We start from the raw sequence: 13058 nt of genomic DNA, 5'->3' as shown, positions 1-13058 counted from the left end.
TTTACACAGGGAGACAGAACTGTGGTAGTGTTTGAAGTATCAGCTGAGCATGGTCTCTTATGTTTGCTGTATGTTTACACAGGGAGACAGCACTGTGGTAGTGTTTGAAGTATCAGCTGAGCATGGTCTCTTATGTTTGCTGTATGTTTACACAGAGAGACAGCACTGTGGTAGTGTTTGAAGTATCAGCTGAGCATTGTTTCTTATGTTTACTGTATGTTTACACAGGGAGACAGCACTGTGGTAGTGTTTGAAGTATCAGCTGAGCATGGTCTCTTATGTTTGCTGTATGTTTACACAGGGAGACAGCACTGTGGTAGTGTTTGAAGTATCAGCGGAGCATGGTCTCTTATGTTTGCTGTATGTTTACACAGGGAGACAGCACTGGGGTAGTGTTTGAAGTATCAGATGAACATGGTCTCTTATGTTTGCGGTATGTTTTCACAGGGAGACAGCACTGTGGTAGTGTTTGAAGTATCAGCTGAGCATGGTCTCTTATGTTTGCTGTATGTTTACACAGGGAGACAGCACTGTGGTAGTGTTTGAAGTATCAGCTGAGCATGGTCTCTTATGTTTGCTGTATGTTTACACAGGTAGACAGCACTGGTAGTGTTTGAAGTATCAGCTGAGCATGGTCTCTTATGTTTGCTGTATGTTTACACAGGGAGACAGCACTGTGGTAGTGTTTGAAGTATCAGCTGAGCATGGTCTCTTATGTTTGCTGTATGTTTACACAGGTAGACAGCACTGTGGTAGTGTTTGAAGTATCAGCTGAGCATGGTCTCTTATGTTTGCTGTATGTTTACACAGAGAGACAGCACTGTGGTAGCATTTGAAGTATCAGCTGAGCATGGTCTCTTATGTTTGCTGTATGTTTACACAGGGAGACAGAACTGTGGTAGGGTTTGAAGTATCAGCTGAGCATGGTCTCTTATGTTTGCTGTATGTTTACACAGGGAGACAGCACTGTGGTAGCATTTGAAGTATCAGAAGAGTACCCTCACTTTTTCCGACTGTCAGATTACAAAGGTACGCTGCACCAGGCTCTGTCCTTTCTCCCCAAGTGTGAGTGTGACGTACGCAAGGTGGAGTTTGCCCGGGGCTCTGTTCTGAGGGCGACAACAGTGGAACCAATCGCCTTCTCTGTGCCTAGAGTCAAAGTAAGAGCAAATCTGTGCTAAAAAGATTAGTTGACAACTACTCTCACTTTGTTGGATACCTTTGGATTAAAACAAAACAAAAAAACCACATGTTATGTAGTGTGCATATCTTTTCACTCAGATGTATCAGTATATGTTATCCTGCCACCATAATGCTGGGCGATGTCTTACGTGTACAGGTCAGTCATGTGTACCCTATAAGATATAGATGAAATCAATGAATAGTCAATGCACACCAGGGTACATTATGAAGCATTGGGTTTAATTGGAGATATTTTGTTACGTTTGTGCCATGACTTGCTCTACACCTGAGGAAATGTTCTCCAAAATCATCATTTTCCTCTGTGTTACTTGTTGCCTTCTTAAACCTATAAAAATGTAAAGGCCAATAACCTGTTCACATTCCTACTGTTGAGCAATGAACTTGATTACATATACATGTAGGTTACTTTACTGTGTAGTTGTGAACCATGTGTTTCCATTTTCAGAAAGATTATTTCCAAGATGATATATTCCCTGATACAAAAGTGACTTGGAAGCCGGCCATGTCATCTGCAGAGTGGTTCTCAGGGATGAATCGAGCTCCAGCCAAGGTCAGCCTGCGACCAGCGGACATGCAGCTGTGTGAGTACTAGCTTCTCTTATAAGTGCAGCCATTTGTTTACTTATTTGATTGTTGACGCCAACTACAAAAATTTTTAAGTTAAAAAATCGCAGTCATTTTTATGGGTGGAGGAAACCGGAGTGCCAGAAACAGCTGACCTTTGGCAAGTTACTGATGAGCTTTCATGTGCAAACAAATTTTGGTGAAAGACAAATTCTCTTGAACAAATGATAGACTTTGAGGGAGGGGAGTTTTAAAGCAGTTGTGATAATATGACGGTTAGCAGTTCACATAGTATAATACAAAGTGAGATTTATGATCTAGATGAAGCACTATGTGGAATACAGGTATTGTCTTTTGTTTACAGTGAGTGAGGCTCCGGAGGGTACCCCCACTAAAAAGTTCCCAAGTTACAATGCTAAACTGTACAAAACTGACACCGAGAAGAAAGAGGAGGTATGGTAATATCAGCTTAAACTGGGCTTGATGAAAACTAGAAGTATGTGCCCGTACTGTTGTTTGAGTTCTGTTGTGGTTATCTTCACATCAAAAAATTATTTATGTTTATAGCAGGCAGCAATGAAACAGTTTTAAAATGTTTTCTGCTACAGATTTCAGCACAGAAACATTCATGTATGACTATACATCACGTAAAAACTAAGGTTGATTGGAATGGGTAGTTTTGATATCTCCAATTTCAGTATTTTTTCTTTCTTAGAATTGATTTAGTTTATAAATAGTCACATTACTCTTGTATCACATCATCTACTTGATATCACTGACTCCACTTTACATCACTACTGACTCCACACTGCACCATTAATGAATCCACACTACACCATTAATGACTACATTACACCATTTCTGACTCTACATTACAGCACTACTGACTCCACATTACAACATTACTGACTAAACATTACAACACTACTGACTCCACATTACAACATTACTGACTAAACATTACAACACTACTGACTCCACATTACACTACTGGTCCCACATTACACCACTACTGACTCATTACACCATTACTCATTTTTGACATTACACCACTGACACTACAGGACACCATTACTGACTCCACAGGACACCATTACTGACTCCACCATTTTACCATTATGGACTGTGCACTACTGCTCCATTACTGACTCCACACCGCCGCTGCATGACTGACTCCACACTACTACCAATACTGACTCCACACTACTGTTCCAGTACTTACTCCACACTATTGCTCCAGTACTGACTCCACACAACTGCTCCAGTACTAACTCCACACTACTGCTCCATCACTGACTCCACACAACTGCTCCAGTACTGACTCCACACAACTGCTCCATCACTGACTCCACACTACTGCTCCATCACTGACTCCACAGAACTGCTCCAGTACTGACTCCACACTACTGCTCCATCACTGACTCCACAGAACTGCTCCAGTACTGACTCCACACTACTGCTCCAGTACTAACTCCACACAACTGCTCCATCACTGACTCCACACAACTGCTCCAGTACTAACTCCACACTACTGCTCCATGACTTACTCCCTACTACTGCTGTAACAGACACATACACATGGACACACACATATACATAGACATGGACAGACACATACACACACACATACGCATGGACAGACACATACACATATGCATGGACAGACACATACACATACGCATGGACAGACACATACACATAGACACACACACATACACACACACGCACACATACACATAGACATACACATACACATGGATAGACACATACACATACACACACATATACACATACACATGGACATACACATGGACATACACATACACACACATATACACATACTCATGGACAGACACATAGACATACACATAGACATACACATACACACACATATACACATGCACATAGACATACAAACACACATACACACACACACACACGTACACATACACAGACATACACATAGACAGACACATACACACACACATACACAGACAGACACATACACATAGACAGACACACACATACACATACACATAGACAGACACACACACATACACAGGCAGACACACACACATAGACAGACACATACACATAGACAGACACACACATACACAGACATACACATAGACAGACACATACACACACATACACCTAGTTGGTTGCAGTGTATTATTACTGTAGCTCTTTGGTTAATGGACACCTTTAGTATGAAGGCACATGATCTTCAAATGCAAATTTGTTAAAATGTTTTATTAGATTGTCTCCTGTAATAGTTGACAGTACTGATATTTAAAAGTACTTTTGTTAAGCCCTGTGCTGAGTTACTTCTGAAAAGAAGGCTTTTTATACAGTTTGCTACACTTGCTCTTGTCTGACTATTGCTGCACAAACCTCATAGAGCTAACCATGCCTGACTAGACTGGATGTTGTTGTTGTTGTTGTTTTAACAGCTAGTGTCGGCCATGAATGATAAGCTGTCCCACCAGGATTCGCCCCTCCCACAGGACCAGTTTGAGGGGGTAGACCCCGATGAGTGGGTCAGTCTTGTTTCTGTCTCCAGTCTGCATGTCCTCAGTACAGCTTAGTCCTAACTCTACGTCCTCTGGGAACCATAACGTTAGGAAAATAGTGATCAGAACGATAAATGTTGTCATCATTATCCATGGCCTTACAGTCTCACAAATGGCTGAAAAATTGCTGATGTGGCGTGAAGCCATATTCATTCATTCAGTCAGTCAGTCATATGTATCATATTTAGTAATCTTCCTGTTAACTGACTTGTTGTTGACTAGACTTAAAGTAACACTGGCTTCCAGCTCTTCTATTGACCCATCTTGGAATGGAGGGCGCCAACCAAACAGAATTCTTGACTTGAAGACTTGCAGTATTGCGTCATGCAGTATTACTTCAGATCTTATAACGTCAAGCCGGTATAAGGTGTGGCCACCAGATCTGAATTGACTGAGATTTGGCGTCATGCAGTATTACTTCAGATTTAGTAAACGTCAAGCCAGTATAAGGTGAGGCCACCAGATCGGAATTAACTGAGATTTGGCATCTTGCAGTATTACTTCAGATCTAGTATGCTTCAAGCCGGTATAAGGTGTGGCCACCAGATCTGAATTGACTGAGATTTGGCATCATGCAGTATTACTTCAGATTTAGTAAACGTCAAGCCAGTATAAGGTGAGGCCACCAGATCGGAATTCACTGAGATATGGCGTCATGCAGTATTACTTCAGATCTAGTATGCATCAAGCCAGTATAAGGTGTGGCCACAAGATCTGAATTGACTGAGATTTGGCATCTTGCAGTATTACTTCAGATCTAGTATGCATCAAGCCAGTATAAGGTGTGGCCACCAGATCTGAATTGACTGAGATTTGGCATCTTGCAGTATTACTTCAGATCTAGTAAACGTCAAGCCAGTATAAGGTGTGGCCACCAGATCTGAATTGACTGAGATTTGGCATCATGCAGTATTACTTCAGATTTAGTCACCAACAACCGCAGGAAGCAGCTGCTAAATGATTTAAGGGAGATTTAGGTGGATGTTCAATACAAGCAAAGTATGTAGGACATGATCAAGATGGGTGAATACAATCAAAATGTGTAGGGGATAGGATCAAACACATTCAAGGTGGGTGTAAGATACGATCCAGATGGGTGCAGAATACAATCAAGATATGTGTAGGATACAATCAAGATGGGTGATTGAAATCAGTGTAGGATACAATCAAGATGGGTGATTGAAATCAGTGTAGGATACAATCAAGATGGGTGTAGAATACAATCAAGATATGTGTAGGATACAATCAAGATGGGTGATTGAAATCAGTGTAGGATACAATCAAGATGGGTGTAGAATACAATCAAGATATGTGTAGGATACAATCAAGATGGGTGACTGAAATCAGTGTAGGATACAATCAAGATGGGTGATTGAAATCAGTGTAGGAAACAATGAAGATGAGTGATTGAAATCAGTGTAAGTTACAATCAAGATGAGTGATTGAAATCAGTGTAGGATACAACCAAGATGAGTGATTAAAATCAGTGTAGGATACAATCAAGATGAGTGATTAAAATCAGTGTAAGTCACAATCAAGATGAGTGATTGAAATCAGTGTAGGATACAACCAAAATGAGTGATTAAAATCAGTGTAGGATACAATCAAGATGAGTGATTAAAATCAGTGTAAGTTACAATCAAGATGAGTGATTGAAATCAGTGTAGGATACAACCAAGATGAGTGATTAAAATCAGTGTAGGATACAATCAAGATGAGTGATTAAAATCAGTGTAAGTCACAACCAGGATGAGTGATTGAAATCAGTGTAGGATACAATCAAGATGAGTGATTGAAATCAGTGTAGGATACAGTCAAGATGAGTGATTGAAATCAGTGTAGGATACAATCAAGATGAGTGATTAAAATCAGTGTAAGTCACAATCATGATGAGTGATTGAAATCAGTGTAGGATACAATCAAGATGAGTGATTAAAATCAGTGTAAGTTACAATCAAGATGAGTGATTAAAATCAGTGTAGGTCACAATCAAGATGAGTGATTAAAATCAGTGTAGGATACAATCAAGATGAGTGATTAAAATCAGTGTAGGATAAAATCAAGATGAGTGATTAAAATCAGTGTAGGATACAATCAAGATATCAAGATGGGTATAGGATGGAGTTTAGTTCTTATCAGTAAGCAAGGAGAAGTAGATCCCAAAGGATGTACATGTAAACTCAGGATCCAGCTGTACTGAATCTGACTGTCTGTATGTTTGTCTGTCTGTCTGATGCCTGTCTGTCTGTTGCATGTCTATCTGTCTGATGCCTGTCTGTCTGTATGCCTGTCTGTCTGATGCCTGTCTGTATGTCTGCCCTTATGCCTGGTTGTTTGTGTACTTGCTTATTTACCAATCTGTAGGTGTGAAAGTATCTGCAGTTAAAAGGCTTTACAACCAACATTTTAGCAAATGAGAGGTGCATCTCTGTATCGTGGCAAGCCAGTCTGTCTGGCTCTGAAAACAGGGATTCCCCTCATTTGTTTCATAATCAGAGTTGTAGTGCTTTGTTGTGATGCTTGAGAGAGATAATATGCCATTTATTCATCATAAAAGTTAAATAATTAAAATGAATTAAAATGAAATAATTAAATGGAAATTAAATTAAATACTTTCTGTCATCAAACATGTATGTCAGACATATAAACTATTCATGTATTTAGCTATTTTTCAGTTCAGGCATGAGGGATGTGCTTGCTGTATTTTTCTGCAAAATAAACCTTCATACTGCTTTGCTTGAAAACTTGGCATTTACTGAAAATGGCGCACAGTTAATTGGTAGAAGAGTGGTGTGAGTTGTACTTATTAACAGTGGTTCTCTATCACATTTGTAGACTACCCCTATATTGTATAGGAACTTCTTCTCAGCCACACCCACAAGACCAATAACAAGAATAACAAGGTTCAAACAAGAATGGTGCAAAGGCATATGGATATCTCATTTCCCTAAATTTCATTGCGCATCCATAGTGCGAACTCAGATGTCATATTAGGGAGACATTGATTGGCTGATGGTGGAGATAGGAGATCCTGGGTTAAAGCGTCTAACCTGGGTCAAGCTCCAGTACGCACACAACAAATCACCTGGTCTGTCCGAAGTCATACAGCAACCCATCATAGACTATTTTGTATCTCGTCAAATAAGCTTTAGGATTTTTCTCCCACTAGGGTACACAATGAGCTACCCTGCCAGTCTTGCACAACCCTTGTCAGAGCTGCTCATTATTTACCGATGACATATTGTGTCCTGTTGTAAGCCATTAGCCTGTCTGAATTCTGAGGTCATAGTACCCTAATTCCTCAACTTTTTTACAAATTTTTATTTTTAATCTGATTTTGGAGACAGACCTACATTAGTTGGATTGGTCAGTCTCAGGTCTTCACAAAAAAGTATAATATTATCAGCCTACACTATATAATGCCCTCAGAATATGCTGAAATAAACACCTTGTAAACATGTGACATGGTTGAGTTACAGTACACCTCTCTTGTCTCGTTGGATATACAATGTCTTATCATCTGGAGTAAATATATGGTGAACAATAAAACATTTGGTTTGTGTCACATGGCTTTTGTACCGCTTTGGACTAATTCAATGCCTAATTCTGATATTAATGTGTAAATATTTGGATATATTAGTTGTTTGAATATATCTGTATGTTTTGTTTTCTTCTCCCTAGGATGATTAATTCCTTGATAATGCTCACCAGTGCTAGATATCTGTCAACAATCCATAAAGATGAGGGGGCACCTGACTGAGGATCAAGTGTTCGTAAAAACGATCCCCCGAGATGCTGATCAACTGTTCATAAACATGATCCTCTGGGATGCTGATCAACGGTTCATAACCACGATCCTCTAGGATGCTGATCAACTGTTCATAACCACGATCCCCTGGGATGCTGATCAACTGTTCATAAACACGATTCTCTAGGATGCTGATCAACTGTTCATAAACATTGCCTGTAAGATGGCGATAAACTGGTTGTTTGTAAGGATGGTTCTCTGGGATACTGGCTCATAAACATGATCCTTTGGGATGCTGATCAACTGTTCATAAACTTGATTCTCTGAGATATTGATCAGCTGCTCATAGACTAGGATAATGGTGATCAGCCAATAAGCAATTGTTTCATGTTCCATCATGATTTTTTGCAGAGTCCAGGTTCCATTTATAATCATTGTTCACAGCCAATATTTAATGTGATCACTACCGATCATTGCCAACTTCTTGCATGAATATCTCTTCTGAGGCCAAGTCTTGTGTAATCTTGTATCTCTTGTTTCTACATTTGGTTGATGGTCGCCCAAAGTACCCTCCATTTCTGTCGTGACATTCTGTTCAGTTAATTATCACTCCACTTGTTACTGATTAGCCTCCTGAGGATTGTAAAAATGGTTTATTAGCCTACCTTCATTTGTATAAAAAGTAGTATATGTACCTGCATCAGTTACATGTGAAAGAGTGGAAAAGGACTTTCCTCAGTGAACAAGTTTAGATTGTTTATCATTTATACATAGGTCTCTTCCCTGTTGGAAGTCAAATATGTACATTTCTATGAAGTTATGTGTTGTTTGAGGATTTGGAGGATTACACATAAAGATAATTAAATGTAAATGGCCAGATGTTAAGCTAAAATCTGCTTTGTCCTCTTCCAGAGTACAACCAGTTGAGGAGCCAGTAAATAGGCATAAAAATGGCAAGTGTCACAAGAGAAAATACAATGTACAGCTTAGACCAGAACTGACTTTCATAGGAAGAAGTAAATCCAGAATTTAACTCCTGCCCAAAACCTCCCTTCTGCGTGCTCCCTATGCCTGTGTTTTCACCATGGGTTGAGCATGCTGCCTTCTGTTTTCCTTTGATTCTGGCAGCTTGGAATTCCTGTACATGTATTTATATTCTTGTTGTTGTGTCCCTTCAGTGCATCTTTAGCCAGGCAAGCTCCCAGAACTCTGCATAAATATGTTCTGTCTGAAACAGGACTGCAACAAGGCCTCATTCTATTGCCTCCTTTTTCTTTTTTGGGTTTTACTATGTTTGTTCATTAATTAATAGATTGTTATTTATGAACGTGTTAAACAAAACAATCATTGCATATGCCTGCTTTTAGTGCAATATACATGTGTATACTTTGTTAGCTCAATCAAAGGCAAGCCATGTTGTTGATGAAGCATTGTTTGAAGATGTAGTCCTAGGAACCAAACTAAGCCGAATAATGGACCTCCTGCTGAAAAACTTGGAAGTTGATATTTTGTGATTTGGGAACAGTTTGTCCCCTCTACAGTTTTCTACCATTTGCCTCTGTTTTGGCAGGTGTCGTGCAACATATCCTATCCAATTAGCAAGGAAAAGTTTTTATTTCATCGGTACTTGTAGTCAGTAAAACCCTGGTCAGTATGTAGTATTTTTCTGCAGTTCAGTGCACCCTGGCAGTCTTTGTCCTTCAGTCCAACTGGTCAGGTCTAGTACAGTGTGACGGATCACTACACTGGCTGTAAACCAAGCTTTACCAACAGGTAACAAATACACAACAGTGCTTTTTGAACAACTTGGCCTGCTGTATGTCTATAGCACATGTAATTCATAGTAATAAATGTTTTACAAATTCATCTGGGGTATCCTGTTTAGTCCTTATTTATACAATATCACTAAACTTGTAAGTTAATGCAGGTGTAACACCCTAGTGTACATTATTATGTCATCTATTAAAGATGACCAGGGAACACCAGTAATATGTGAATTTGTACATTTCCTTGTTTTTGCTCAGTTTTTTATTTTATTTTGTTTTTTATCTTTCACAAGTCAAGAATTGACTGTCATAAAGCTATTGTCCAGTACTGCAGTAGTTATGTTAGTTTTTGTGTTTGTCATAAAATGTGCCTTAGTTGTTTCACTTGTTTGTATGCAGCTGTCTGTATCATGTTCTCTGAAGTTTCTCGTCTCCAGTACTTAGTCTAACGTCAGAAATCCTGACAGGTACATGTAATGTTGTGTTTATCACTTGTTCATCTTAGGTCACTGATAGGTACATGTAATGATGTGTTTATCCCTTGTTCATCTTAGGTCACTGATAGGTACATGTAATGATGTGCTAATCCCTTGTTCATCTTAGGTCACTGATAGGTACATGTAATGATGTGTTTATCCCTTGTTCATCTTAGGTCACTGATAGGTACATGTAATGATGTGTTTATCCCTTGTTCATCTTAGGTCACTGATAGGTACATGTAATGATGTGCTAATCCCTTGTTCATCTTAGGTCACTGATAGGTACATGTAATGATGTGTTAATCCCTTGTTCATCTTAGGTCACTGATAGGTACATGTAATGATGTGTTTATCCCTTGTTCATCTTAGGTCACTGATAGGTACATGTAATGATGTGTTTATCCCTTGTTCATCTTAGGTCACTGATAGGTACATGTAATGATGTGCTAATCCCTTGTTCATCTTAGGTCACTGATAGGTACATGTAATGATGTGTTTATCCCTTGTTCATCTTAGGTCACTGATAGGTACATGTAATGATGTGTTTATCCCTTGTTCATCTTAGGTCACTGATAGGTACATGTAATGATGTGTTTATCCCTTGTTCATCTTAGGTCACTGATAGGTACATGTAATGATGTGTTTATCCCTTGTTCATCTTAGGTCACTGATAGGTACATGTAATGATGTGCTCATCCCTTGTTCATCTTAGGTCACTGATAGGTACATGTAATGATGTGTTTATCCCTTGTTCATCTTAGGTCACTGATAGGTACATGTAATGATGTGCTCATCCCGTGTTAATCAGGTCACTGATTAGAGGCTTTAGTTTTTGATAAATTATTTGTTTGATGTGCTTAATTGCATACACGTGCTCAATACTAAGTATGAAGGGATCCTGGTTCTTTTCTTTTGTTGCCTTCTACTGTATGTGTGTATAGTCATGTTGCCTTCTACTGTATGTGTGTACAGTCATGTTGCCTTCTACTGTATGTGTGTGTATAGTCATGTTGCCTTCTACTGTATGTGTGTACAGTCACATGTAAACTTTGTGTACCAATTTGACTGGGATCATACATTGCATAGCCTCTATTTGTACACCGCTGTGGTGTATCCTTCTTAGCTGAAGAGGCAAATAAATTTCGTAAAATGGAGCTGAAACTTACATTTGTCCAGCAAGAAAATCATCCTGCCTGTCAAGCAAACCTCAAAATACTCTTTTGAGATTAATAAAACTTCCAGAAGCAGGTAAAATGTGCAACATGGACATTTTAAGGTGAAATTTGAGATCATGCAGCCGCATAACTTGTCCCCAGAGTGTACCACTAACTTGCTTCAAGTGCACAGAGCCATGTTGAGGTTTAGTTTAGGTTCTGCTGATGCCATACTCTTAAAATGATGTTTAATCAGTGTTTTGGAGGAGTCCATGTAACTTTGATCAAAGCTTGCGTTTAGACACCTACAGTTTTGTTGTTGATGTACAAATGTAGGCCTTCAAGCTTGCGTTTAGACACATACAGTTTTGTTGTTGTACAAATGTAGGCCTTCAAGCTTGTGTTTAAGACACCTACAGTTTTGTTGTTGATGTACAAATGTAGGCCTTCAAGCTTGCGTCTAGACACCTACAGTTTTGTTGTTGATGTACAAATGTAGGCCTTCAAGCTTGTGTTTTGACACCTACAGTTTTGTTGTTGATGTACAAATGTAGGCCTTCAAGCTTGTGTCTAGACACCTACAGTTTTGTTGTTGATGTACAAAAGTAGGCCTTCAAGCTTGCGTTTAGACACCTACAGTTTTGTTGTTGATGTGCAAATGTAGGCCTTCAAGCTTGTGTCTCGACACCTACAGTTTTGTTGTTGATGTACAAATGTAGACCTTCCCTCCAAATAAGAGAATAGCTACTTTTGTCTGTATCCAGTCTGTGTGGTCTGCTCTTCATTAAGGGGCCTGGTGATGTTCAGTCAGCCATGCACTCTTCAGTCAGCCATGCACTCATTAGTCTACAATCTAAAGGCCAACACTCTTTAAGTAATGCTCAGATTTACTTAATTTTGAATAAAATATGGCCTTGAATCAGCCGTTACACATTTTTCAAAGTATTTGGTGTTAGAAATGAGTTTAGAAACTTAATGATTGGCTGATGGGTACTAATGTCAATTTGCTGAGAACAAGCTGTCCCAGTCCGTGAGTCGGGCCTTCCTCTCTCTCGGAAAGGTGAAGTCGTATTAAAGATTATTATCGTATAATTTGAGCAATTTGATCCTTTTTCTTTTTTCACTTTTAGACATCAACTGTCTCTTAATACAAACCAATTTTCTCATTATCAAAGTGCATAAATTTAGTCGCAGTGTGGTTGCGGCTAGAGAGCTGGTAAGTTTGAACTCTGTCGTGGCAACTGTTAAGGTCCTCCAAAAATTTGACCTGAAAATCAACCAAAGGAATTCGTCCTGGTGCTATTGCTGCCAGTTTAATTCCAGTACTTCTAACGTGCTGCTCTACCTGTATCTATGTAGTTTGGGTTAGAAGCTAAGGTAACTCAATACTACATGTTTGTTTGTTGTCCTTCCTTTCATTATCTGTCTAAATAATCCTGTCTTCTATACAGTGTTCATTTCATAACATATTTATGGTTATATGCTTTTGAACTTTTTGAAGTGTGCAGCATTTTTCATTGTTGTTTGGGGCTCAACATCTAAAAGCTCCTCAAATCCTTGACACATTGTCA

The 13058-nt window shown here is 39.2% G+C and overlaps 1 protein-coding gene across 3 annotated transcripts in view; it reads left to right on the top strand.

The window, feature by feature from the left end:
- The window catches only part of LOC135472220 (coronin-7-like), a 51655-nt gene extending 41159 nt beyond the window's left edge, over positions 1–10496 (top strand). For 2 of the 3 annotated variants that reach the window (XM_064751611.1, XM_064751612.1), the window contains exons 23-27: positions 957–1160; positions 1649–1784; positions 2132–2220; positions 4221–4307; positions 8022–10496. In XM_064751611.1, coding sequence (XP_064607681.1) covers positions 957–1160; positions 1649–1784; positions 2132–2220; positions 4221–4307; positions 8022–8030 — 525 coding nt within the window. In that variant the 3' untranslated portion in view covers positions 8031–10496. The remainder of the gene's footprint in view (positions 1–956; positions 1161–1648; positions 1785–2131; positions 2221–4220; positions 4308–8021) is intronic. The other variant, XM_064751613.1, reaches the window with a different exon arrangement.
- Positions 10497–13058: the final 2562 nt, after the last annotated feature.

Source organism: Liolophura sinensis, chromosome 8 (genome assembly GCF_032854445.1).
Source record: "Liolophura sinensis isolate JHLJ2023 chromosome 8, CUHK_Ljap_v2, whole genome shotgun sequence".
NCBI classification, from domain to species: domain Eukaryota; kingdom Metazoa; phylum Mollusca; class Polyplacophora; order Chitonida; family Chitonidae; genus Liolophura; species Liolophura sinensis.
The sequence above is the reverse complement of the archived record's forward strand: the minus strand, read 5'-3'. Positions and strand labels throughout refer to the sequence as shown.